Here is a 25109-nt window from a genome sequence, read left to right as displayed (position 1 = left end):
TGCTGTTTGATTTAATTTACAGTGTGCTTTGTTTCACCTTCTTCTTCATGGTTGCATGTGAAATACAACTTATCCCAGCTGAGCTAAACACTAACACGTTCACATATACAGTATTAGCCAGTGATCCAATGTGTTAGCCATAAAAGATCATCAGGTGCCCCATGGAAAATTATCCAATGTCAGTTATTTTGGAAAAAAAAAATCTCTGCTATGTATTGTACAGTAATAGGCCAAAACAATGAAAAGGCCAGCTCTTCCACTAGTTGACTAAAGGTATATAATTACTAACCTGTACACCCATTTTCTGTGTATCAAATTATCTAAGTGGTGTGCTGAGACTTTTTCCCCATATGGAATATGTGAAACACGTACACCTATTTAACATGGTGATATTTTGTGTCTTTAATAACCTACATGTGTTTGGAACGTGGGGGAAACCGACACAAGCAAAGGGCGATCATGCAAACTCCACACAAAAAGGACCGAGTCGATATTTGAACTTTGAGACTACAATGCTGCCCGTCATTTAATCAAAAGCCAGGCTACAATGAATTTGTGACTTAAGCCAACTGAGAGAGAAAGATAACTCAAACATGAATTTTCTGCCATACAGCAAGGCGTTAGTGCTGCTTTATCACTGACGCGCTCGTGTCTCAATACCGCAATACCACATCTTATTACATTGTATCCTTCACGATGCATAAACTCCCTCATTCCTTCTCTTATGAGTTGAAGTATCCACACGCACTGTATATCAGAATGAAGCATGAATCACCTTTGCTTTTATTTGCCTTCTCTTTTAGAGACCTTACGATTTGGTATTTCTGCAAAAGTCCAACATAGTCAAAGAACACTGAGGAAGAAATTCCATATATCCATTTTCAAAACACACCATTATCCAAACTGACTTTAGGTAAATAGGTTGGGTATATCCTGGAGTGGTCGCCAAGCAATTTGGGCAAATATAAACAATTAGACCCATGGAAAATCCACTCAAGGGCAGGGACAAACATGCAAGGTTCAAACCCTAAAGCTTAGAACCACGGTGGTGTGTCACATATACAAAATTAAAACGGATTAAATAAGCAAACCTCTCTCCTCTCTCTCTCTCTCTCTCTCTGTCTCTCTCTCTGTCTCTCTCTCTGTCTCTCTCTCTCTCTCTCTCTCTCTCTCTCTCTCTCTCTCTCTCTCTCTCTCTCTCTCTCTCTCTCTCTCTCTCTCTCTCTCTCTCTCTCTCTCTCTCTCTCTCTCTCTCTCTCTCTCCCCCTCCCTCTCTCTCTCTCAAAGTCTGTGCGACAAAGATTGAGTGACATTAATTAACGTCTTAAGTTAACTGTCAGAGGCTGTTTTGCATGGAAAGAGGTAAAAGATGTCTCATGGGACTGAGGAAGAGGAGAGAGAGGAAGCGGAGGAGGGAGACAGATGCTATTCATTTATCTCCATCGTGGAACTTGAATGTGTTGTTTGTTCCCTCACTCTTACGGTGTCTTGCTCCCGTGGGACGCTTTTACCCCACCTTCCGCATCTTCATTGCACTGACAGCAGCATGACAAGATGATAACGATGGCAATGACAACGATAGGAGCTGATAACAATTTAATACACATGATCCAACTTGGACATGGAATACATTTTTTTTTTTATGACAAGACACCGCTAGTTTGACTTAAGTTTAGCGGGGAAAGACGCATGCGGAAACTTGCGTGCGGTTGATGAAGCAAGTGTGACAATCCGGAGGAAAAAAAAGATCTAAAATTCCATGTAAGTTATGAGTCAGCATCTATATTTACAGCGAGACGCAGCCAATTGTATCCTTCAAGATCCAAGCATGCACACGTAATCTTTCATTAAAAAAAAAAAAATACAGTAGATTGAGCATAGAGAGACTCTTGTAGAAAATTAGGGCAGCTCGTACCCAAACTAAGGAACCAAACTTATAAAAGGTTATTTGGAGGACAGTACTTACGCAGAAGGAAAGCAACAGGCACGAAGAAACACGAAGAGTTCATGATGTTGAAACGTGTCCCGCAAGCACGCATAAGAGTCCCGACGGACGTTTTGTTAATGATCAAATAAAACCAGTTGCTAGTGTAAAACGGCTTCTCTCCTATGTTACTGTCCGGAGTGAGCGAGAGGATGCACCGTGCGCTCCTCTGATGGGGAGGGCGAGTGGGAGGAGAGGAGCCGAAAGGAAGGATGAAGCGACACCACTTCTGCTCCAAACGGACGACGGTGATGTGCGCAAACTTAACTGAAGGAGGAAGCGGCGGGATAAGCGTTCCGATTTTTCAACCCGTTACGTTTCAGTGCAGCCACAAAAACATAACTGCACAAGCGATAGTAGATTGAGATTTCGCTTAAGATACAAGAAGCTAAACTCAAACGTAGAATTGCGCTTCTAAATAATTCAGTATATGAAATCTGCAAATCTATCATCAAGAATGGGCGAAGAGTGACTGTTTTGACTGTCCAGCTCAAAAATCCTTTTTCTACCTCGTTTGCCCTAATCATGGTGACATACACCTTGACCTTTCACTCCAAATAAAATTGGGTCAAAAAGGGACATCACATGAAATGCTAGTGTATTAAAATTCAACTTTAGTACCTCTCTCTAAGCTTTGTGTGAAATGCTCCCCTTGGTATTCCCGACTTCAAATGCAGCTACCACTTTCAAGAGAAGGTGAACCATCTTAACACGTCACAATATATCAATTCAACAGTTGTTGTTTTTTTTAATTCCAATTGTTTAAAGTAAAATAAACTGTAAAATATCCAAACAGCAACGGGAACAATTGAAAGAATACAAGACACAATCTTCACTTGTGTTCCCACTCAGGGCGAAGGAGTCGAACTATTTTCTCGAGATGCGTAACTGAAGAGATCATAATGATAGTAGTCAAAAAAACGTCTGTCTTCCAAGCATCCAAAATAAGTGACATGGATTTTAAATGTTGAAAGTAATGGTTCATTTCTGATGTGCTGTTTGAGTCTTGACTTTATATGCCACCACAAACTGCCTGGCTAATGACATAATTGCTGAGACAAGACTTAAGAGGGCAATGCTTCATCACTAGCGCTTCCTGAAGGCCTAAACAGGATTAAAGAACCATGTAAAACAAGATAAAATACAGTAAGGCACTTTTTAGGCAACTCCTAATTTCAATTCTGAGCAGAAATGTCAAAAAACCAGAACTTTGACAGTCAGCAAAACAGTGGCCAGCCAGCAATTTTGTTTGTAAATCTGTGCACAAAAACAGTCAGAGGAACATGAGTTAACAATGCTTGTAGTTCCAAAACAGACTCAATGGGCAAAAAAATAGGGAATGCGCTTCAATTAGGTGCTGCCTCCCAAAGCCCACAAGAAGTAACTACACATCCAGTTTTCAAACAGATATCCTCTGATAAAAGGTGAATGTCAGTAACGTAGGTCAAAACACTTGCTTCATACTTTTGGACATGTGTACACTATTGAATACAGAAACTAAACAAATGAGAAAACATAGGATTGTAGAGTGAGACCACTTTACAGTTTCTCTGGACGGGAGCCAACATTAAAGCCGCACACATTTCAGATTGTGAAGGATGATTTTTGAAGCATTCTCTTCAAATGTGGGGGGGGGGGTTCTTGCATCCTATAGGAAACCTTAGTGGAATGTTTGTTGGAAAAGGCCAGTTATAATAAAGCATTTTATCTTTTTCAATATGTTTCCAAAAGATTAAAGTAAAATATTCAAGAAAGCAACCTGGGTCAGTTGAGTCTACACCGGGCAAAAATTCCAATTGTTTGACGAGCTTAGTAGTAAAAAAACAAAAAAACACTAAAGATGTCAACTCTTTGTCCTTGGAGAATCAAGTTCTCTATATTTATCCAAAAACAGACTCGACATCATTTGTTTAAAAAAAAAAAAAAAAAATCTTCAAAATGAGATTTGAAATAAACTAGTGGTTGACAAGTCCTTGGAGCATCATCATGAGGCGTCGCGCTCTCTTGGTAAGAGGGTTATGGGGGTCCTGCTGGATGAATGCGAAGAGCTTTGGTCTGACTTGGGTCAGCACAGAGGCCATGTGATCTCGTGTTCGAGGATCGCCGTGGTCCAGGTTCATCAATGCGTCTTCCAAGTAGCTGCACACGGGACGGGACCCAGAAGAAGATTTGGATTAGAATGACTGTCACTGACAAAAGATATATTCTGGCACAGAATGACATTTACAAGTAAAACACGAGAGGGACAATGTTTTTCTTGTTGGTTGAGTCACTTAACCTTCAAAGTCAGGCACATGGCCTTGCTGGCTACCGGCTCACTTGTGTTAATGTATTTGCTGTGAGATGGACTCATCATCTCCAGCTGCACCCTCGCCTCCTGCCACACTGCATCTTTCTTTGCAATTCATTGTTTCAGTCCGACATCTGGTGACCCGAGTGTCCACCAGCTTTACTGTCTCAGCAGTTTAAGTGAGCATTCATCTATATAGGCTTTCCCGATCTATAGTGCCAGCTGGCCCCACATTCAGGCCAACACAGAAGGTCACAACCGTCCACAACAACTGTAGGTACCTAACCTCCATTTTACAGACTCTCATCCTTTCTGGGTATTTTCTAAAATTGAAAGGTTTTTGCAAATTTTCAAAATTTTAAGCAACGACAGGATATGGATGTCCACTATTCAATTTCTCTGGAGATTTTCAGCAATGATCTAGTTGCTAAGCTCAACAGGACAAATTTGTACTTGATTGAGCTAATAAAAGTTCATAATGAACCACACCTTCTTTCTCTACGGGGCCATAGCCCAGCTGCAAACCAGAGAGGTGTCCCAGGCTGTAAAAAGACATTGCTTTGCTAAGGGAATCATTTGACTGCGAGAACAGGAGAAAGGATGCACACACTGAGAGCAGAAGGGGACATAAAGACACTCTCTGAAGAGACATTAAGTATCTGAAGGGTGTGTGTGTGTGTGTGTGTGTGTGTGGGGGGGGGGGGGGGGGGGGGGTACATTCAGACAACCTGTACAAGACAACCAAGGAAAAGATTCAAGCGCAATACTGATAAACCCCATCAAAAGTTAAAACAGCAAAATATTTGTTATTCACTAAATTATTTCTATATTCCAGATTGTCACAGAGCGAAACATAAAAACCTGGCAAGGTGCAGCGGTTTAACACCTCAGTTGGGGGCATCCTTAAAAGTAAAACCGTCCCACACCAGGACTTACAGTATGTATGACTTGGCAACATGAAAATAATGGGATTTTGTGAAAATCAACTGAGACAGGAGCAGGCATGTTGCAAGAGCGCTGGCAATTCTAAATGGGTGCGAAGAGACAAATTACTTTTAAGATCCAGCAGATAATTATGTGGTGACGCAGGGCTTATTGACAAAAAAAAAATTCTTACCAATCGCCCCAAGCTTAGTGTGCTCTAATTAGCTCACTTTGATTTGGGATGTCAATGGCATTTGTATTTTTCCCTTTTTCTCACACTTTGAATTGGACGAGAGTCCAAATAATATCCAATTTGTGAATTTTGGTAAAGAATGGCTCTGTGTCATACCTGATTTTGAGCTCAGAGCGAGTGTTGAGGTTGGATGAGAGCTGCTGTATTAGTGACAGCAGCACAGGTTGGCTAAGAGGGCACGGCTGTTGTCCAAACACCTGCTGGGAGTCGATGGTCTCGCACACGTACAAGACCAAGTTCAGATCTGTTGCTGACAGAGCCTAAACAGGGAGTAAGAATGAGATATTGTTCAGATAAAACACATTTCAGAAAATCTTTGATCCCAGTCCTGTTCATGTTCATGCAATACACAAGTGGTCCCAGAAAAGGGAATGCATAAGACTGACATATTTCTGCATAAATTGGTCAGAAATTTTTATCCTATCATTTAAGTTACAGCAAGAGCCGAATTTTTTTTTCAAGATTATGGCACAAAAAACAAATGAATTTCCACATTTTTAGGGGCCGATATGTAAACCTCACAGTGGACAAAAATCGGCAGCAAATAATCTCAACTGCAATTGGCACAATGATCTGACAGAATTTTTAAAATAAAAACGTGAAAAAAATGTTTGTGTGTCACCTCTTGAAGAAAACAGTTTATTCTAGTCCCTCAAAAGATTAGCTCACGTTATTTTTTACAGAAATTAGTTCACATACTTTTTCCTTCAAATATAAATACTGTACAGGCTGGTTTTAATGTTGCAATTTTGCCGCAGGAAAGCAAAAATTGCATTACGTTAATTGTCCTGTTGTTCACTGAAATAAAAAAAGGATAAAAGTTCACAAATGACAACCCAAACTTGGTTCTTGTGTAGAAGAGTAAAGAAAATCACAATGATGACATTTTGCCGCTGCGGATGTCAATGTGAATATGTTGTGCGTTACCTGCTGGAAAGCCTGGTTGAGTTGTCCCTGCTGAAGAAGCTGTAGGATGTTAGCTTGCTGTGTCTGGTAGTCTAGATGTGCAGTAGGGACGGGGGTCCCTGCTGCAGACCTCATTGCTTGCACTATGCTGGAGGTGACCACTGCCTGCTGCTCCTTCATTGCCAGGCTCACCTCCCCTTTGATAATGCGCTGTACATGACTAAGAATTGACTCCTGCAAACTGAACAAGAAAAGAAGAATTGAGGGGTGGGATCCATGATGCAGCAATCACTTTGGAGCTGCACATCAGATAATTTGGTTTATTTGGAAATCGAATGCTACAAATCTCCTTTGAATTCCCTAGAGTCTAAGTACTTCGTTTTAGTAGTGGTCATTGTGTTTGGGTTGGAATAAAACGGACATTAAATCTCTTCAACAAAATACTCAAATTAACACAGAAATCAATGTAAGAAACAGACAACTGTGTTCTAACTGTAATTATGACACAAATGTCAACGAAACAGATGGCACAGATGATGCGTAACGTCAAGCAGATTGAGGGTTTGCATGGGCAACACAATTATAAGAGCAACATGTTCAATAAATGAGATTTATAAAGATGAGGGTATTGAGCCAGCACTTTTCAAGTTGTAGTATCTCAGCTTTCCAAACAAAGAAACTAGCACTGACTGATGATGGATGACTTGGACACTTACTTTCCCACCATCATCTGGATCTGATGTTGGATCTCAGACCGGATGTTAGCTGTCACGCTATTGGCCAGTTGATCGGTGGAACTTTGGAAGGTGTCTATCATATGTTGCAGTTGGTCAATCGTAGGGTCTCGTGTTTCCTGCTCTCTCTGCTTTTTGTTCTTTGCATGGACCTCGAGCTGCTGTATGTCTACAGGAAAAAAAAGAACAACTCCAATCTTATCCTCACACAAGCAAATAAGACAAGAGCAGAAGCCTACATACAATGTCTAAATGATCCAAGCATTATACAAGACAGCCTGCGATGCCTAGTAGACTGAGACAAGTCCCGATTGCTCCTAATAGTACTTGGGCTATCTTCGCAAATAGTCTTGTAGATTGAAGCCTTTAAGCACATCAGAGGCAAAACTTGAAGACAACTTGACATATCATTATAATTAAGACTTGGTCGAATAAACTCAATGGTCTTCGATCTGCAGAAACTCAAACATAGCTTTTCTCTACCTATATGCTCTTTTGCAGGTTTTCACTACAACACTCATTTGTTTCATGCCTTCACTGGTTGAAAGTCTGGTTCTCGTGGGTTGAATACGATATCGAAGTTCTTTTTGAACTGGCTAAGTATGCAAAGGTAGGTTTCTAGTCAGAAGGCAATTTTGAACACATCTTGTAACGTGAAAAAATGGCGACTATCCAAACTGCAGCCGGACATCTTTGCAACCTTAATCAAATCCTGACCAAAAAAAATAAATAAAAAAATCAATATCCACTAGCCTTGTATTTTCTAAACCAAAACATTGTGGCAGTGGTTGGTGTGCCTGGAATTGAGTTCGGCTTACACCTGCTCGTGTGATTAAAAGTTACAGGAACCAAAGAGTTACTAGCACTGCCAAGGTCCTCCTGCCTGCTAACACATCACCTCCCAAAAAATGGTGGGCATGCCTTCTCATATGCACAGCACTGTTTCTGGGCTTTGTGTGAGTCTGAACCACAGATAATATGCGTAAAACGGAATTTCACCCGAAGGGACAAAGACGTTTCTTAATTGAACAGGAACATAAATAACCACCCAATAAATAAATAAAATCCATGCCAACAAAACAGTCCTTGGCTCAAAGAGAGTAGCAATGATGTTATAGCTGCGCGCACAGTTATTGTCAAGTTTACGGGCTAGATTGTAAAACCTCAATTTTGTTAAGGGTTGTCTATTAAATTTTAAAACTCCCCATTTATGGCCAAGGAGCTGTACCTCTCCCTCTGCAGAGAGAATAGCAACTTAGCTGAAGTTTTAATGAAGTTGCTGGTGTGAAAAGCACAACCTCAGAACTACTGGACATCATCTCAAAACTGCAGTGAGCTGATAAAATGATAAGGAAAAACTGTCTGAGCTTTTTCCAAATAATTATTTTTGACAAAAATCAGCATCCGACATGAAGCCTTTTTGAGCAGCGGCCCCGGTCAGAATTGCTCGGGCCCTGAATAGTTGTAACATGATCATTTCATATTTTGCATCTTCATACAGTACCATTGGAATTCATGGCCATTATTTTCCATTTAATCTATATTTATAGTAATATGCAAAAGAAAAATATAGGCGCGCATGTAGGTCTAGTAATCGCTAATTATATTTCAATGGGCGCGCCTCACCTTCCAAGAGGCTAATGTTTCATCATCATCTTTTTGCTACAGATACCCAAAGTAGTATGTACAATGAGATTTCCAGACAATCACAAAGAACTTACATTCATGTGTTCCTTGCTTGAAACTTTCATTAATCTGCTGAAACATGGTCTGGCAGCCTCTCTCAAAAACAGGCAGCACAATACTCTGGAAAGCATCTTTGTAGGCAGCCTGGATAGGACCCTGCATTGCCTCTGCTGCGGCTCGGCCAATCGCATCTGTTGTGTTCTAGCGACAAAGAAATAGCTATTGTGAGCAAAGACCTAAATACGAAGAGAATTGACATGGCAATACAGATCTTAAGACCATGTAGATGCAAACAAGTCATTTTAGAAGTGGTCGTGAAGCCTAGACACCTACCTTGGATTTGACCACCTTGATAACATTGTCCTTCAGGGTAACTTCTACTGAGGTCATCTTCGAAGAAATGGTGTTGTTTAAATGAGATGTCACTGGCTCCAGACTCTTTGAAATTGCTAAACAGATTAGAAAAACAAACACACACGTATACACATTGGCCTTCAATCGCCTTATTATGTTGGCAAGGATTCCCTACCAAGCACAACTTGAATAGTGGTCAACCTAAACTTGCATTGAGTTATATGATTTGAATGTGGCTTGTGGAGTTAAATTTGGGAGAGAAAAAAAATAAAGACCAATACCAATAGGCGATAATTGTCCGTGCTAGAAGAAAATACTTGGAATGAAATTCAGACAGAAAAAACCCCCAAACTGATATAATCTGAAAATTACTAACTAAACTATAAACCTCTTTAAAGAAAAATAGCCAAACCAACCTCTAAGAACTGTCATGTTTTACAGACAAGCTCATTTGTCAAGTGTACATTTCTATTTTGGTGATCATCAACTTTTTGTGTTTTTCTTTACTTGGAGGAACAGTTTTCTTCATCTCCTCTCGAAGCACTTTGTCCATTCTGGTTGTTAGGGAATTGCAAAGGGTGTGGCTCAGCTGCTGGCTGAGTTGTTCCTGATGGTGCTGCTGAGTCCGAGTCTCTGCTAGAACCCGCTCCAGTCTGCACTCTGAAGTCATTGAAAGTTAAAGTTCACAAGAAAATAATGTATACAGTAGCGTTTTTTTTTCACATGGGCAACATAGGCGAGCTGCCCAAAGCGGCATTTTTTTATGTTTCGTGGGGGGGCGCCACAGTGCAAAGTGCAAAGTGCATTTGTTGTGTCAAACCAGTGACTGGTTCAAATGTGGGGTTACTCCTCAGAAATATTACATAACAAAAATTGACAACTGGCTCCAATCTCACTAGATCTGAAGGATACGTTCTTGTTCCTGATGATTGGTCAGCGCACGTTCTACTCGGGCTATAATGGAGCTCTGCATGGCTTCAATTTGCCCACGTAGTTCAGTTAACTCTCTCTGTTGTCCTCGAAGAAACATTACTAACTCTTGCTGCACATCTGTATTCATCTGCGGAGGACAAGAAGAAAATGAAAGAGATGGACAAACACTACGTAAAGACTAATCCAGAGCATGGGCTAAGGAGTTGCGTGATATCATTGCTATCTGATTAATCAATAGATGGAGCAGTTTCTTAGTCAAATAAAGCTTGAAATTTGCTTCATGAACCATTTGTTGTCATTTCTGACTCTGGATGACTTTTCCTGAACGCTTTTGCTTTTTGTGAGTACTTTACCTACCTGACTAGAGTCCAATTGTCTCAACTGCGGTGAGTCACTATTGGAAAAAAGAAAAACAAAATTAAAAGAAAGAACACAGGTTCATGAAGTGTGCCAATTCAATTCCCATTTCTCAAGTTCTACATTGACATGAAACTTCGACACACACCTCTCATCTTTTCTGGTCTTTTTCTTAAGCTTTGGTGAGCTTCTGGGTGAGGTTTTCCAGTCTTTAACAGGTATTCTGTGAGAGGAACGTGAGCCACAATTTGCAGAAGATGATGCTGAACCAGCAACTTCATCCTCATGGTCACTAAAACCAAACAGTGAGACAGTGCGTGTTAAAAAAAACTGAATTAACAGAGCACATATGTGTGTTACCTCTGCTCAGCACCAGGATCCTGACTGTCGTTCTGTGAGAGGCAATAGGACCGACATGCATAGGGTGAACTCAGGAGTCTGTCGTTTGAATCCTCCCTTGAGCTATGACAGAGGTGTAAATCCACAGAAGTATTGAGATAAACAGCCACTAGACAAAGGTACATTGTACTAACAGACATGCTGTTTCATGCCATATATTATTTGGATTTGATATGGGGATTTCAATGCAACTTGTCACAAAAAGGCTTTGAGTACCAAACCCAATTTCCACATATTCCTATACTGTTATCACAGTGCAATAAAGCATTCAGTCTATCAATGGTGGAAGTTCTGAGGATTCAAATCATTTAAATATCTCCCCCAAAAAATCTGTGTACAGTACAGTGCACAGTTCACCAACAAGGCTGAACTATGAATAAACGTGAAAACATCTTGTACTTTGGATTTTTATATTTGTCACTAAGCATCTTAAGATAGCAATTGTAAAGAAAATAGATTATGTTCAATGGAAAAAGAAATGCAGTCTGAATTTAATATTGGCCCATGCCTACAGATGAATGGTATTTGAAAGATTATTACCAGTCTCCAAGACTATTTTCTCGATTCCTTGTTTCCCTGGTGATGTCTGGAGCAGCTGGCCACGAGGTGTGTCTAATGCTGTTCTCTGTAGACCCTCCTGCTAACCCAGGATTATCCTGAGATAAAGCGGTCTCCAGGAGAGATGGTGTTTGGCTAAGTCTGGGCTCCAAATCTAGAGACCCTCCAACAGCCCCATCTACACATCCAAGCTCAAGGGGCAATAAGCTGGAAAAAAATTTAATAAAAGAAAATGCATGTCTTAGTAACATAAAAGGATCATGAACGCAATTAGCCAACGAGAACGAGAGTGGAACAACAATTTCTCGCAATTATTTACAGTTTAATTAATGGCTGCATATGTCAAATCTATCCTTCATGAACAATGGTAATATTCAATTATATTACCATGCGGATGCTCTGGCACACAACCTAAAGGACTAGCGTACGCACTTTCTGAGTCACTTTCTGGGACATATTTGCAGGAGACCCTGGCTGAATGGGTCGCAATTATCCTGGACCAGGGAGTTAACTCAGTTGTTGCACTGATAATTCAGGAAAAGATTGCAATAATGGACTAGATATGTATCAATGTGAAAACTAAACCTTTTAGACCAGTGCTCATCTAAAAAATATGCCTTTTCTTAAATGACACAACTGGAGTTGCCCCGGCCTACTTCTCAGTGGCTCAATTACACATTGCAAAGGAGAGCCTCAGGTTACAAACTTGTTTTTTTTTCTGTTTCCCACTGAAATGAAGAGAAATGCAGTATTTTTTAGGAGCATGTGATTGAAAATATTGGGCAAAACAGAAATAAGGGAATACGCAATATAAAAAAGTAAAACACAAAAAAATTAAAGAGGGAGAAAGGCCTCATCTTCTCCCCTGAAGGAGAGTTGTATTTTAAGAATTTTCAATTCTGGTGTTTATATTTGAGTTCATTGAGTCATTTTGACTTAAAAAAAAAAAAAATACAAGAAAAGTTTTATGCATTACCCAAACTGTTTGGAAACAGGATCATTCACAACCCAAGGTTCTACTGTATATGTCGGTTTTGACTTCAACACAGCTGTGTCAACCAAAAATATTTAACTTAAATTGCAATTATTCCTTTCCAATGTTATGAAATGTAATTCACATTACAGTGCACAAACTGACTTTTGTGTTCTCAATTCTTTTTAAGAACTTCATACATTTGACTTCAATGTGGTACCTGTTGTTGGCTGAGCGTGGTGAAGTGAGCAAGTGAAGGGCAGAAGCAGCAGAGGCCATACTATCAGTTTGAAGAGCAGACAGCGGTAAAGAATCCAAAGTGGAAACAAGACCACGCTGGAGCTGCAGGGTCTGGGATGCAATCTCCGGTATGTCCTGGGACATGACCGTGGACGCTGAGGAGATAACATCAGGGGAGCGGGCCCTTGTTGGGGAGGCAAGGGGTGCCATAAGTGGAGAATCAAGAACCTGAGGGCTGTCAAGCGCAATTGGAGCGCTAGGGGATGCCAGTGTCTGCAAAGAGACAGATGGAGAGAAAAAGCGAGAAAGAACATTGGTAATATTTGACAAAGTCTTAAGATTGAAGAGTAGCTGGCAGATATTGTGTCAGGTCACACCTGAATGCCTTCCAGTCCACGCAGGACAGTGGAAGCAGTAGAAGCAGGTCTTGGACTGCTACTAGAAACCGGAAGTGACAAACTGTTATCTGCACGGTTGGGACTCTGACTAATGTCATCAGATGTTCTGTCAAAATAAAAACATACCAATTTGTTTCTCGTGTGTTATTTTGTATTTATACATATTACATTGGAAGAATGTTGAAAACGGTTTGACACAGCAAACACAAGTTGGGGAAAGAACTTGAGAAGATGGCGAAACTTTGACTAATGATGCTGGTATTATGGTCAAATGATAGGCCACTTTTGTCTTGTTACATTTGAACTCAACAATATATCGACATTTCAAGTGGTTAATTATCTTGGAACACAATAACTATATTTAATGACTCGCCAACCTCTCTAAGGTTTATGTGATTGCATCCTTCAGCCAATGGCAAATGCCTTACAAAGCCAAATTAAATCCCATCAACATTTATTATGATTCCCATTATGCAGAAAAACATACCTATTGGTTGAGTCGCTGATTGCTGTCACAATTGTCAGACTGCTGGCACTACTGCCAGGAGATGTAGGCACCTGAAGAGTATAATAATAGAAAACATGATTGTCCATGGTGACGCAATGTCTCCATATTTGTGCAATAGGTACAATCAGGGCATTTTTAAGTCAGTAAACACTGACCATTATCAGAACAATGTTGTGCTTTCATAATAAATAATATGGTGAAAAGAACTGCAAATTTCAGTTTGCAAGAGAACGCAGTTGTGGTCTGATTGATCAGCTACCGATCGTGATCGTCACTGATAGGCTCAGTTGATTTTCATGGAAAAGTGCATATGTTGTTCAATACCTCACATTGTATTTGCCAATTTTATGCTACAAATGCATGAAGAATTTCAGATTTTTTAAAATTTCATACCGAAGTGTTTAGTGTCATGAAGGCATCAGGAGTCATCAATTTTGGCATTTGCTCATTGCCATTGGTAGTGTTTGACAGGAAGTCAGCAGGTGCAGGAAGTGATGAGATGTTCCTTAGGTCGGTTTGGGATCCACTCCCTGAGTCCTTGTCAGAACTGTGGTCTGTCAGATGGGCTGAAAACCCTAATGGATACATGAAGAAATAATTCATCAGAAACAAACTGAAATCACATTCATTCACATGAATGGCCACTTTACATAATTGCCAAAGTGATATTTGAATATTTTTGGAAAACAAAAGAAAACAATGTTTTGTTAGAACACCCACGCGGTATTATTATTGGGTCTTTTTTCCTTCCGTTACAATATCAATAAAAATATGTGCTATTTTTTTTTTTTTTGGAAAAAATATTGAAATGATTTAGGCAGTTATACAATGCGGCCAATATATATATTTTTATATTGAAAACTTGCTCTGATATTTCAGGGTCACCATTAAAGGAAGCAGTAACCATTTCGAGAGACCTGTTGTAATTGTGCAAACAAACAGAATAACATATAACCCACCAAAACCATCTGAAGGATCAGAAAGGGGCAGACTAGTAGAGTTGGAACCCACATTAGGCTGGAACCAGATCTGGACATCCTGTAAACTCCTAAAACCACAAGATATTCAAGTAAATGATAAATGGAAACAGACATGCAGTTTTTAGCTTATCTACTTAAGTGTAACATTTAGCTTTTAATATTTAACTGCGCAACAGGAAAACAAAGTATTTCCGATAAAATAATGCGGTAGAAGGAATGAAGCCCCCAAAAAAACCTTTACAGACCAAGCCACCATCCAAGGAGCACCCTATGTATGTTTCCTGTGCCTACATAAGAACCCTTGAGTAAGCCACCGACTATACTTATAAAAACTAACGCTATTGAATGCTATACAAACTTTAAACTGGTACTTTGTTGAACAAAATACTGATTTAATCAGTGTACAGAAACTCACTTGGTATGAACACAGAACAGTTTAATCTGGATGCCAGATTTGGACTCTGTGGGCCCTTGAGTGCCCTCTGAAAGAAATCACATACAGGGGGGAAAACAATACCAATCAATTATGACCACTGCGTTGTGTATAAATGAATGATTATTAAATTGCTCTAAATGAAAAAGGGCCCTCCAGTTTGCCTCCAACCCTCCCAGACCCATCACCACCATAAAAGCCTTCATGGACTCACCTGTTGTTGTGCTCTCACTCTCCTCCTCTGCAGGAAGAACTTCAGTGTGTCGCAAACGGCTTTGGGCAACATCTTGAACTCCAAAGCTAAGCACAGGATGGGTCAGTAGAAACTCAGACACGGCAGTGAAAGATGCCTTGCCTTTTACCAGATCTTGTTTCAGCTCCATCACATAAAGAACCTGCCGAGGAGCCACAGCAAGTTTATATTTAAAGAAGAGTAGAACTAGGCAATAATGTTGGTGGTCAAATAAAGTGCTTCATTTTTTTTTTACCCCCGATGAAAACAAGCACACTTCAAGTCAAGTCAAGTGTGTTTTTGCTCCTTAATCAGACATTGTACATATTTGTTTGCCCACCAGGAATCACAACAAAATTACCCACAGTGCAATGAATAAATCCACAACTTAAATATATTTTTTGACACTGACTAATGACAGTGATCCTTGCATCTGAATTATTAGGAATTGAAACATGCTTGAGTGCATGTCTCAATCTCTCAAGAGGAGTAAACATGCAGACAATCCACAATGACAAAATATGATTGGCAATTTTAATAAGTGACACATACAGAATGAAAGACTATCTTTCAAAAAAATACTGGCTTGCTTCAGAAACTGCCTATGGTAATATTGCTTTCATGTCTCCGACTTACTCTACCAGCATGTCACTAGTTAGAAACCCATTTTGTCTTAAACATACTCATGACTACTGTGATGATTGTTTGCATCTTATTGTGCTAACAGTTTACATGTGGAGAATTGCTTTACAATTAGACACACATCTTGCAATCATTCATGTCAGGACTTTTGCATTCCAGAATATAAATCAGAGTCAAGTATTTATGTCTTAACACCTGAATTGGAATAATAATTATAAGAAAGCTATGTAAATCTGTGCATTTGTTTTCTTTAAATCACACCAAACAATACAGTACATGAATTAAAGTTGCAAAGATTTCCATACAAAGTGAGCAATTATATAAACATACTGACAATATTGCACTGACCTTCCTCTGTACGTCAGAAAGGATAAGATACTCAGCAGACAGGTCCAAACTTGCCTTAAGACTAGGCAGAATTGTCATGTTCAGTGGATCTGGAGAGAATCTACAAAAGAGGATTAATGATTAAAGGTTCCAACAAAGTTGGGGTGCTCATACAACAAAAGGGCAAACATTTAATTCATGGTTTTAGTGAATGTGTTTGTCTTGTTTTTCTCCATATTGTATAAGAGCAGGGATCCAGGCACTGGTAGAGCTAGAGGGCCCCTGCTTTGTGGGGGCACTGGTCGCACATGAAATGCAATTGGACCCCTCCATGTGCCAGGGTAAGCAATTGACTTTTGGGTTGTTGTTTTTTTATTATTATTTTTCCACATTCCAAAAAAACGTTTTTGGTTTTTTTTATGTTTTGCGGACTCCCCGAGATATACTTGGCGCCCCCAAGGGGAAAAAAAAAATCCTAGCTCCGCCAGTGGATCAAGGGAGTGTTAAGTTGTAAGTAATGTTAAGTGTTGCTTTCGAAAAAGTGGCCCAATCCAACCAAAGACAATGATAAGTAGTTACTGAGATAACACCAAGAGTGCAACTGAAAGAATGAAGTATAAACCTGATCGTCTGCAAACACGTCCATGAAACTGTACACCACATCTTTAATTCTTGGTTCTGGTCTGCTCCAGTTATAAGAAACCTCCAGAATGAAACACTATATAGAGAAACAGAGGAGTGACTATGTTTTTTTTTTTTTTATAAATAAACAGCAATAGATTCATATGTGTAGGTATCATATAATTTGTTCATAGCAATCTGGACTTCTCTACTTACTCAGGGTCCTGCCTTTTGTGGTTGTCACAGAAGAGTAAACAGGAAAGGGGATGTCCACCATGAGGACGCAATTCATGTAGACATCTAATTAGGAAAAGAATTGAAAATAAAAAAGACAAAGAGGACATTCTCCGACTCTGGTATAAAAATACCAGGGAGGACATCAACTTTCGATATTAAAGGTACATTGTTCTGGCATACCTTGGCTTGTCCTGGCCCCCTTCTATATATATCTGCCAGAACTTGATGTTTCCATCATGACTGGCTGTGGCTAACACTGTTCCATCTGGAGATAGGGCGCCTTCACTGACACGCTGGTAGGACAATAAAATAACCACAATATTCAAGTATATTAAATCAAATTACAATTATAGTAAATCTACAATCTGGCAAAATGAGTAAAATAAACAGACGTGTTTCGAAAGTTTCTTTGCAATGGTGGAAAGGCCCAGTGAGGATTTAACACAAGAAAAAAGAAGTTACATTTCTCAGAATATGGATGTGCGGTGACAGGCGATTCCCTTCTCTGCACAATATGCAGCAAGTGGGTTCTCAATAAGTCAAAGATGCCTTGAAAACTGATTTGTCAACATGGCATATTTAGACTAGTGGGAGCATGTAGAAGATTACTGTGAAGAAAGGTTTTTGACTTGACTCCCCCTTTAAAAGTTGTTTTTCGATATAGTCAAGTATATATCAAGTCCTACCTGGTTATATCCTTCCACTATGATGAGGCCTTCTTTCAAATCTGTGATATTAACAGGCCAACTTGCATTGTTGGCCCTCAAGATTTCAAGGTCCCACACTTCAGCCTAGAAGAGAAAATAATACAAGATATGTTACATGGACAGAGTAAGTTGTGGAACTCAAGAAATAAGCTGCCGTTACTAGGGGTGGAGGAAAAAAAAAAAACATTTGTTCTAAAAAGAATCACAATTCCTAGCCCTGGCGATTCTGAATCGATTCAAAATTCCATAAAATCGACTTTACAATGCTTAAATGTATGGCCACGGAGCAAGAGCAACGCGTCATTCAACCCGCCCCATCATCACTAAAAGCCACAATTTGGGGACACTTTGGATTCTACAATCCACGAGGAAAGACAGCTGGACATGAGTACAACAGTTTTCAAAAAGTGTAAAACGACATTACAATACTTTGGAACCACGACAAATGTCCGCGCTTATTTGGCACGACACATCCAGAGCTAAAAGAAGTTGGAAAACTGCCCAAAGCTGCAGGTCAGCGTTTTCTTGAGCAATGCAATAATCTTCCAGCTAATTCTGCAAGGGCAATGAAGATTTCACACTATCGCCTGCTACACAGCTCGATCGACGGTAAGTTTATGATAAATACGCTATACTTGAGGTAAGTTATAGTCACTGGGGAGATTGAAGTTATAACCTCGTGCAGCTTTTTCAGCGATAAAGCAGTTCCAAAACGTTACGAAAAAACTGCTCTGGAAAAAAAAAAAAAAAGCCACTAGAAGCGTCTTTTGTGACATTTACGACACACTTCGTTATTACTAATGACTAGCACATAAAGTTGTGGGTTTGCAACAAACATTTCTGAATCGAAAATTGTTTCTGAAATGAAAATTGATTCTGAATCAAATCAAGACCATGAAAATTGGAATCGAATCGCCAAACGCTTAGCCACTCAGCTAAACATGCCGAGTCGGATGCAAAGTAGCACAGAAATGCTCCTCTTCTGAAAAACTGTTTAGGGTTCTGAACTGCTTTTACTAAAGATTTACAAGAGTGGATTAGTTGTGCTTGAATACTTGACTAATACTTTATGAAACCCAGACACACCTAGATTATCTCCCACAAAAGCTAACTGAGACCCTTGCCTTACACTGACTCCAATGTGCCTAGTTTGAGTGCAAGATTAACAGAAGACTGGTATTTGCTTCAGCTCACGTTACATTTTTCACATTAGACAGATACCCTATCTTCATGCAGAAGAGCCAAAGTCTGGCTGGTGTCATCTTGGTTGTCATCATTTTCATCTGGAATGAAAGGACACCAGATGAGACGCCGATGCAAATTCAATGGAGTGTCCTGTGGCCTTTGGATGTGAACAACTATTTGATCTCTTAGGGCCATGGATTAAGGAAAGCAAGACGAAGCAAATGTTATTTGTGTATGTCTGCATGATATTACATGGTACATTTACAGCTCAAAAGCATTTGGATGACTAGACTGATTCTACAAAAATAATGCTAAGTAGGTATATAAATTGGATGTCATGAAAATGGTAGAGCATTTTTTTAAGCTGAACTTTGAGTCAGGATACAGTATTGTACTGCTGGTGCAGGTGAGCTCCCAAACCATCAGGTTGCCAGCTTCATCTACACAACCCAACAGAGGCGAGTCAAGGTGGGCGAAAGCCAGATCGGTGACGGCACCAGTGAAGCCTTTCAGTAAGCATCGCTCGGCAGTGCCCACACTCAAAACGCGTATCATAGCCTGGTTGTTGGCTCCTGAGGGAAGGTATGATGGAAAAGACATTGAGCACAGAAAACACAAGAAATGCAAAACACACAAATGCATGTTCATTCAGTTTAATTTTGTATAAACAAAGCTTATTACTGATGTGACAAAAAGCATAAATCATTTCAAACGGCAACTTCTCTGGCTTAGAGAAACAAGAAATTCAAGAAAAAAAAAACCGTGGCAGTCAGCAACAGTTGCGTATGGAATCACTCAAATCTGAGGGAAACAATATTGAAAAATGCAAATAACTAAAAACAAACACTTCAACACACTAGTTCTTTATTGCACTACCTCCGCCATTGGCTTTTCTCACAACTCGCAGTCTCAGAGGCATTGGCTTAATGAGCGAAAAACAGCTATATGCGTTTTCATCTTGAGAAATGATTGCATTCAATTGATGGGTTAAGAAAAGTGTTCAAAATGTCAACAATAATTTTCTTTTAAGACGTAAGGACAGCAATCTCCCCAGTGACTTGACCTGATATGCAGCGCAATATCATCAACTGTGGAAATGTGCATGTTTTCTTCCTCACTCTTATAGGAACGGCACCAGACAAAAAGTTCCAGCATTAACATAATGTCCAATAATGCAGATTTGCAAATTGTTTCCATATTATGACTTTTATCCAGTAATTCACAGTGCACGATTACTTTTCCTTAGCCCATTATCACATTTTGTTCTGTTTAGGTGCTAACAAGTTGGATAATTCTCTCCTTTGATCATTTCTGTTTAACAAGTGGATCCAGTCTAATGCAGGTGCTAATTTTGGGAATGAACAATAAGTGGGGCATTCCATATTTTTTTGCCTCAGAATTAAGTGATTCCTTCATTTTTGCCTCTGGCCTAAAATTGTTGCTGTTATTGACTACCACATTTTTGTCTTTTGTGCTTCTTCAGGGAAAAGAAAGTTGTCTTTTGAAATGTCTTAAGTTTTGCGTCATGTCTATGACCTGCTTGCTACAAATTTAAACAACTGGATAAAATTCTTTGGAGACTGGAGATTCCATAAATTTTTGCCAGGGGTTATATTTCTCAGTACAAGTGCATAAGGGCTGCCGCGCACAGTACAAACGAGGCTTCTGAATCCAACCGGGACCCAACCATCGCAAAAAAATGACAGCACATTTGGGTGATTTAAGCAGTTGACTCACTGCAATTTGAAATGCACAATCCGGTATTGCATTCTTAGGCTCTCCATATAGTATGTTGAACTGTATCGCTTTTAATCCATAATGAGCTTGCGTGTCAGTCAAGGAACACATAAGTTCCTACAGAAAGAGGAGGTGCGATGAATCGGGCTGCACAATATGTCGAAACAATATGAGTATCTCAATATTGGCCCATATCACAAAGACGTGCAACAAGTTTCTTATGGAATGCTTTGCTCTGAAGTTGAGCAGTCAGACGAAGACTTAAATGTGCATCTCCATCAATTAGCGAACGTTGTCTCATTGTCTTGGGGAATTTTAAGTAGCTAGGAAAGCATACCGATTGCTTATTTTGGCACATTCAAATATGTAATTCTTTCATTTGGTAAAATGTTATTTCTTTGCGTACATGTTAAATATTGCAATAATATATCATTGTAACAATACCACTTGAATGAACCTGGGAGGGTGGGCACACCGCTCATTCATGTTTTTACAAGTCACTTTTTCCATCCACAGATACACTGCATAGACTGCATTTCCATTACTTGACAGCAGGTGGCTGTCTCGCGTGCTTAAAAATCTGAATTGTTTTGTTTTACTCTATGAAAGCTCCTGTGCATTTTGATTGGTTATGATTTGCAATGTTATCACAATCACTGCAAAACCAGTGGCCAAGACCATTAGTGAAATATTGTGGCAGAACTTTGCAGTGGAGTTCCAAGTCATCACTTAGTGCGCAGCAGCCCTGAGATAAATAACCGTGTTTGTCTTTCCTGGTCAATATATAGTATTTCATATTTAGTTTAATCGCAGACTCTTACCTCTAATTGCATATGCCATGAAGGAATTTGACACAGCAATCAGTCTGCCATAATGATACTTGTGCTCCCAGTCGTACTTGGCAACAGGCTGAATCTTCACCTAACAGAAAAAGTAATTCACCATTTGAAACGATCCACAATACAGAGAGGTCTTATTAATACTATGTGATATTTGGGTGGGCAAAACCAAAATGTTGCTTTTCTTAAGTAGGTTGTATAAACAAGATGTGGTTTAATTTTGAGAATGGAGTGGGAGAGAATACAATTTCAGCCTTCAATTTCTATAGGGGGGGGGGTTCAGAGTCGTTACCTCGTGTAAAATAAATAAAATACTGATCATGTTTGCCTTCGTAAAAACTCATGCCGACGTGCTTTGCTGATGTACAAGAGCATCACTACCAACACCTACACCTCAAAATGGCCAATTAGTAAGTGGTGTGTTTTTTTTATGTCTAATGACAGAGCTATGAACGCTCACCAAAACATTTTTATACAACAGATTTTTCGACAATTTTCATTGGATGGGCAAATGATTCTTCTGGGTGGACACGGCTTATGTCGGGGTAGGCAATGCCCACTCCGGCCCACCCGTAGACATGCCCTCGATTATGAATTACAAGACTGGATTTGTAAAGGTCAGATCAACTGAAAACAAGGTCTGCCAGAACTAAGGCCAATTCTTTGCCAACTCAATCGCGTAAAGAAAAATGTTATGAAGGGAAAAGCTTCTGTACCGTTTTGAGTTTTTCCTTGCCCTACTGGAAGATAAGATCAGGGGATGTAGAGAATAATGATCAACTGTGGCCATGTGAACGAACCCCTTTGAGACATGTTTGTAATTAAAGGCTATATAAATAAGATTGACTTGACTTACAGATTGAAGAATATAGAGCTGTGGAATGTTAGTGTGGTGCAGGGATTTCTACATTCACTAATTTCATTTTATGCTCACTGTTTTGACCCGCCTTAGCAAATGAGTCAGCAATCACTCAGGTCAAATAGATACTGAACTACAAAGAAATAATGGCCCAGTATCCATGACGTCCCTCATGTTCACTACAAGTTAAGTTTGAAAGTAAACAACAGTAGCTTTATAAATTTCGCCTGTTGGTGAGTAACACACGGAGAGAATGGTTTAATTTTTTTTTTAGTCCCATTTAGTCATCTCTTTCCAAATACAACAGTGACCTATGTGCACTAAAAAAATAAAAAATAAGAAAAAAAAAACTCAGCAGAAGCATATAAGGGACTGTCAATCTATTAATCCATTGTATCCTGGCACTCACTAAAATAACAACAGGTAGAGTAAAAAAAAAAATTAAAAAAAAAGGAATATCCCAAATCTTACCATGTTACTACCTCGAGCCTTGCTGTTAATGCTCGATTCCTGACTCGCCACAATCTCCACATTGTCCGAGATGATGGGGATGCAGGTAGACTGATCATCTCCAGAAAGGTGACTGAAATTGGAGCAGCCATTGAAATAAAATTACCTCATCTGAAACTCATGACAACAAAAACTGCTTGACATTTTTAGTGGTAAAAAAATTAGGAATGGAAGCAAATGAAAATGTTCAAGTGACAAAAGAAACAATTGATAAACAGACATTATCTGGATATCCTGAGCAATGCTGTTGACTGCAGAAAGAGGTCTGGTCGAGTCAGATGTCAAATCACCACCTCCGAGAAGAGCTGCTGTTCCCAATAGCCCATTGAGTTCTCCATTAAAGGACAACCGTCTTTGACCATCACTTGCTTCTGCATCTAAAAAATGAAAGACATTTCTCTCAGGTGCTTTCATTATAACAAAAATGGTCAACATATATCTACTACCACAAAATGACAATTATTCCAACTCAAATAAAAATTCATGGTTGACCAAATTGCATCATAACAGTATGATGTACCAAAAGTTACTATATCGTCTCCAATCCAAAAGTTTCAGGAAAAGTTCAGAGGGTTCAGATATCCTCAAATATAATGGATATTAAATGTTTAACTCATTTTACTGAATCTGTTCTTATGTTTGTTATTGTCTGCTGGTTTGAGTAAGTTTTTGTATTTTTATTAATTCATTTGAGCTATTTTGTCATCATTTATGCTTTCTTTTAGAGGGGTCAATTGTTAAGTCGATTGTATTTGTGGATTGTTATTTTTCTGTGCCAGAAATCGTCCCATGGGCACAATAAGAACTCTTACATCTTGAATATTTAATACACACACAATTTAAAACGCACTGAGGCAAACAAACCCTTCATGCACTTCAACAATCTTTATGTTCGATTTATGTCAACCTTAAGATACACATTTGTAGTTTCTTGTTAATTGACAAGTTGCGTTTAAGTTGGAAAACAGCCTCATACGCTCCAATCTAGCTTTTAACACGAGTGCAGCAGCATACACAAAACATTCATTCCAACGACATATGAGAATATATATTATCCAACGTTTGATTGTCACATTTCCTTGCAAAGCAATTTGACATAAGAAAAGGATCGACGCCTTTCGATTTATCTTATCCCAAACACAAACGCGTACAGCGCAGTTAGTAGAGTATTGTGAAGTACATTCAGTCATGAAATTGACCCCAACTCAAAAATTGACAACCATGAGGAATTGTGTCAATCTGAAATGTTGTTAATTTGACAATTAAATTGTTCTTGGTAGATACTAAGCGACCATGGCCATAGTAAGATCTGCATCAATGCGTGTGGCTAGGGTTGCATTAGCTTCTGCGGCCTAGACGAGCCGCATTTGCATTGACGGTCAAACTCACCTGTATTGTTACCAGGACGGTCGAGCTTCAGGATATCACGGAGATGCTGTGTCGCATCTTCAACGTTGTTGAACGCCATGGCTGAGGGACTGGGGGGGAAACTAACGGGGGTGAGGAATAATTTTGGTCTGAAGTGACGCCGTCAATATTCACTTCGTTCACCCGGAGCAACGGCTTAAACTTCCGGTCCGCAGGATAAATGCTCCGGCTAGTATCTGTGTATTGCTGGTTAGGGTTAGTTCCTACCTCTACGTACTATTCGTACTAAGAAAATAAAACATTTGTGACTAGCAATGGAAAGGTTTGTGTTTGGCTAGGTGTTTTGTCCAATGCGGTGGAAAACAAATTCAGTTACTGGATATTGACAGTAGAAGGGGCCAAATGCTGATATAACTAACGTCACTTATTATGCAATACAAATAGTTGGAAAATTCGACATACTGTAGATAATTCACACTATCATGGTTAGTGAACTGTAAAATAAATTTACCAATTTACTATGCTTCAGTAAAACGGGCCAAAATTAATTTATTTTTGAAGTGAAAATACTTGATAAATTGCTACAGTATTCCCACAGGCGACTTCTTTTGCTTGCATAGTCTTTCACAATACAATTTGATTTTTATCTGCAATACAGAAGTCAACCCTCAATGCTTGTTTTACATACGGAGTGGGGAACAAACCTTATTCAAATGATCAGGACATATATCACGCTCCTGCAGATCTTGCTGTTGAACTGATCTTTTGGTTCAGGTGTTTCGGAGGAGAGAAACATCGAAATGACCATGCAGGATGAGTGGCCCTCGAAGACTGGAGTTTAACACATGAGCTATAGGAAGTCACAACAATAGACATTTTTTTAAACACCACAATTGTTTCCATATCTTTATGGAACACGTGTAAACAGTCTCTAG

At 39.4% G+C, this 25109-nt stretch overlaps 2 protein-coding genes across 4 annotated transcripts in view; both read right to left on the bottom strand.

The window, feature by feature from the left end:
• The window catches only part of nrn1la (neuritin 1-like a), a 52602-nt gene extending 50502 nt beyond the window's left edge, over positions 1-2100 (bottom strand). Inside the window, exon 1 of the mRNA XM_085913941.1 lies at positions 1967-2100. Coding sequence (XP_085770067.1) covers positions 1967-2039 — 73 coding nt within the window. The 5' untranslated portion in view covers positions 2040-2100. The remainder of the gene's footprint in view (positions 1-1966) is intronic.
• Positions 2101-2557: 457 nt separating this feature from the next.
• Positions 2558-24933, bottom strand: edc4 (enhancer of mRNA decapping 4). Of its 3 annotated transcripts, XM_085913939.1 has the most exons (31): positions 24879-24933; positions 24196-24296; positions 23027-23183; positions 22768-22879; positions 21420-21519; positions 19247-19433; positions 18898-19045; positions 17656-17760; positions 17150-17262; positions 16949-17032; positions 16734-16829; positions 16133-16232; positions 15125-15305; positions 14893-14959; positions 14457-14545; positions 13891-14072; positions 13477-13547; positions 12969-13095; positions 12572-12864; positions 11361-11585; positions 10782-10883; positions 10570-10713; positions 10422-10458; positions 10044-10191; positions 9639-9791; positions 9111-9226; positions 8813-8978; positions 7074-7260; positions 6379-6598; positions 5548-5711; positions 2558-4123 (listed from the first exon to the last, which is right to left on the bottom strand). In XM_085913939.1, exons 2-31 carry the CDS (start codon positions 24272-24274, stop codon positions 3940-3942), a joined length of 4137 nt encoding a protein of 1378 aa, XP_085770065.1. In that variant the 5' UTR covers positions 24275-24296; positions 24879-24933; the 3' UTR covers positions 2558-3939. The 3 variants fall into 3 exon arrangements, with proteins under 3 accessions (XP_085770065.1, XP_085770064.1, XP_085770066.1); XM_085913938.1 differs by lacking the exon at positions 24879-24933 and having other exon boundaries at positions 24196-24429; XM_085913940.1 differs by lacking the exon at positions 24879-24933 and having other exon boundaries at positions 12969-13029; positions 24196-24429.
• Positions 24934-25109: the final 176 nt, after the last annotated feature.

Source organism: Syngnathus leptorhynchus, chromosome 6, assembly GCF_054491065.1.
Source record: "Syngnathus leptorhynchus isolate UIUO chromosome 6, UIUO_Slep, whole genome shotgun sequence".
Taxonomy (NCBI): Eukaryota; Metazoa; Chordata; class Actinopteri; order Syngnathiformes; family Syngnathidae; genus Syngnathus; species Syngnathus leptorhynchus.
The sequence above is the reverse complement of the archived record's forward strand: the minus strand, read 5'-3'. Positions and strand labels throughout refer to the sequence as shown.

What these genes read in the sequence shown, in the direction of transcription:
- edc4 (XM_085913939.1), bottom strand. Translation starts at nt 24,274, where the DNA reads ATGGCGTTCAACAACGTTGAAGATGCGACACAGCATCTCCGTGATATC. An exon ending in CTCTTCTGCATGAAGATAGG is followed by an intron (nt 17,761 to 18,897) that starts GTATCTGTCTAA and finishes TTTCTCTTCTAG; the next exon opens with GCTGAAGTGTGGGACCTTGA. An exon ending in GTGGACTGGAAGGCATTCAG is followed by an intron (nt 12,865 to 12,968) that starts GTGTGACCTGAC and finishes GTCTCTTTGCAG; the next exon opens with ACACTGGCATCCCCTAGCGC.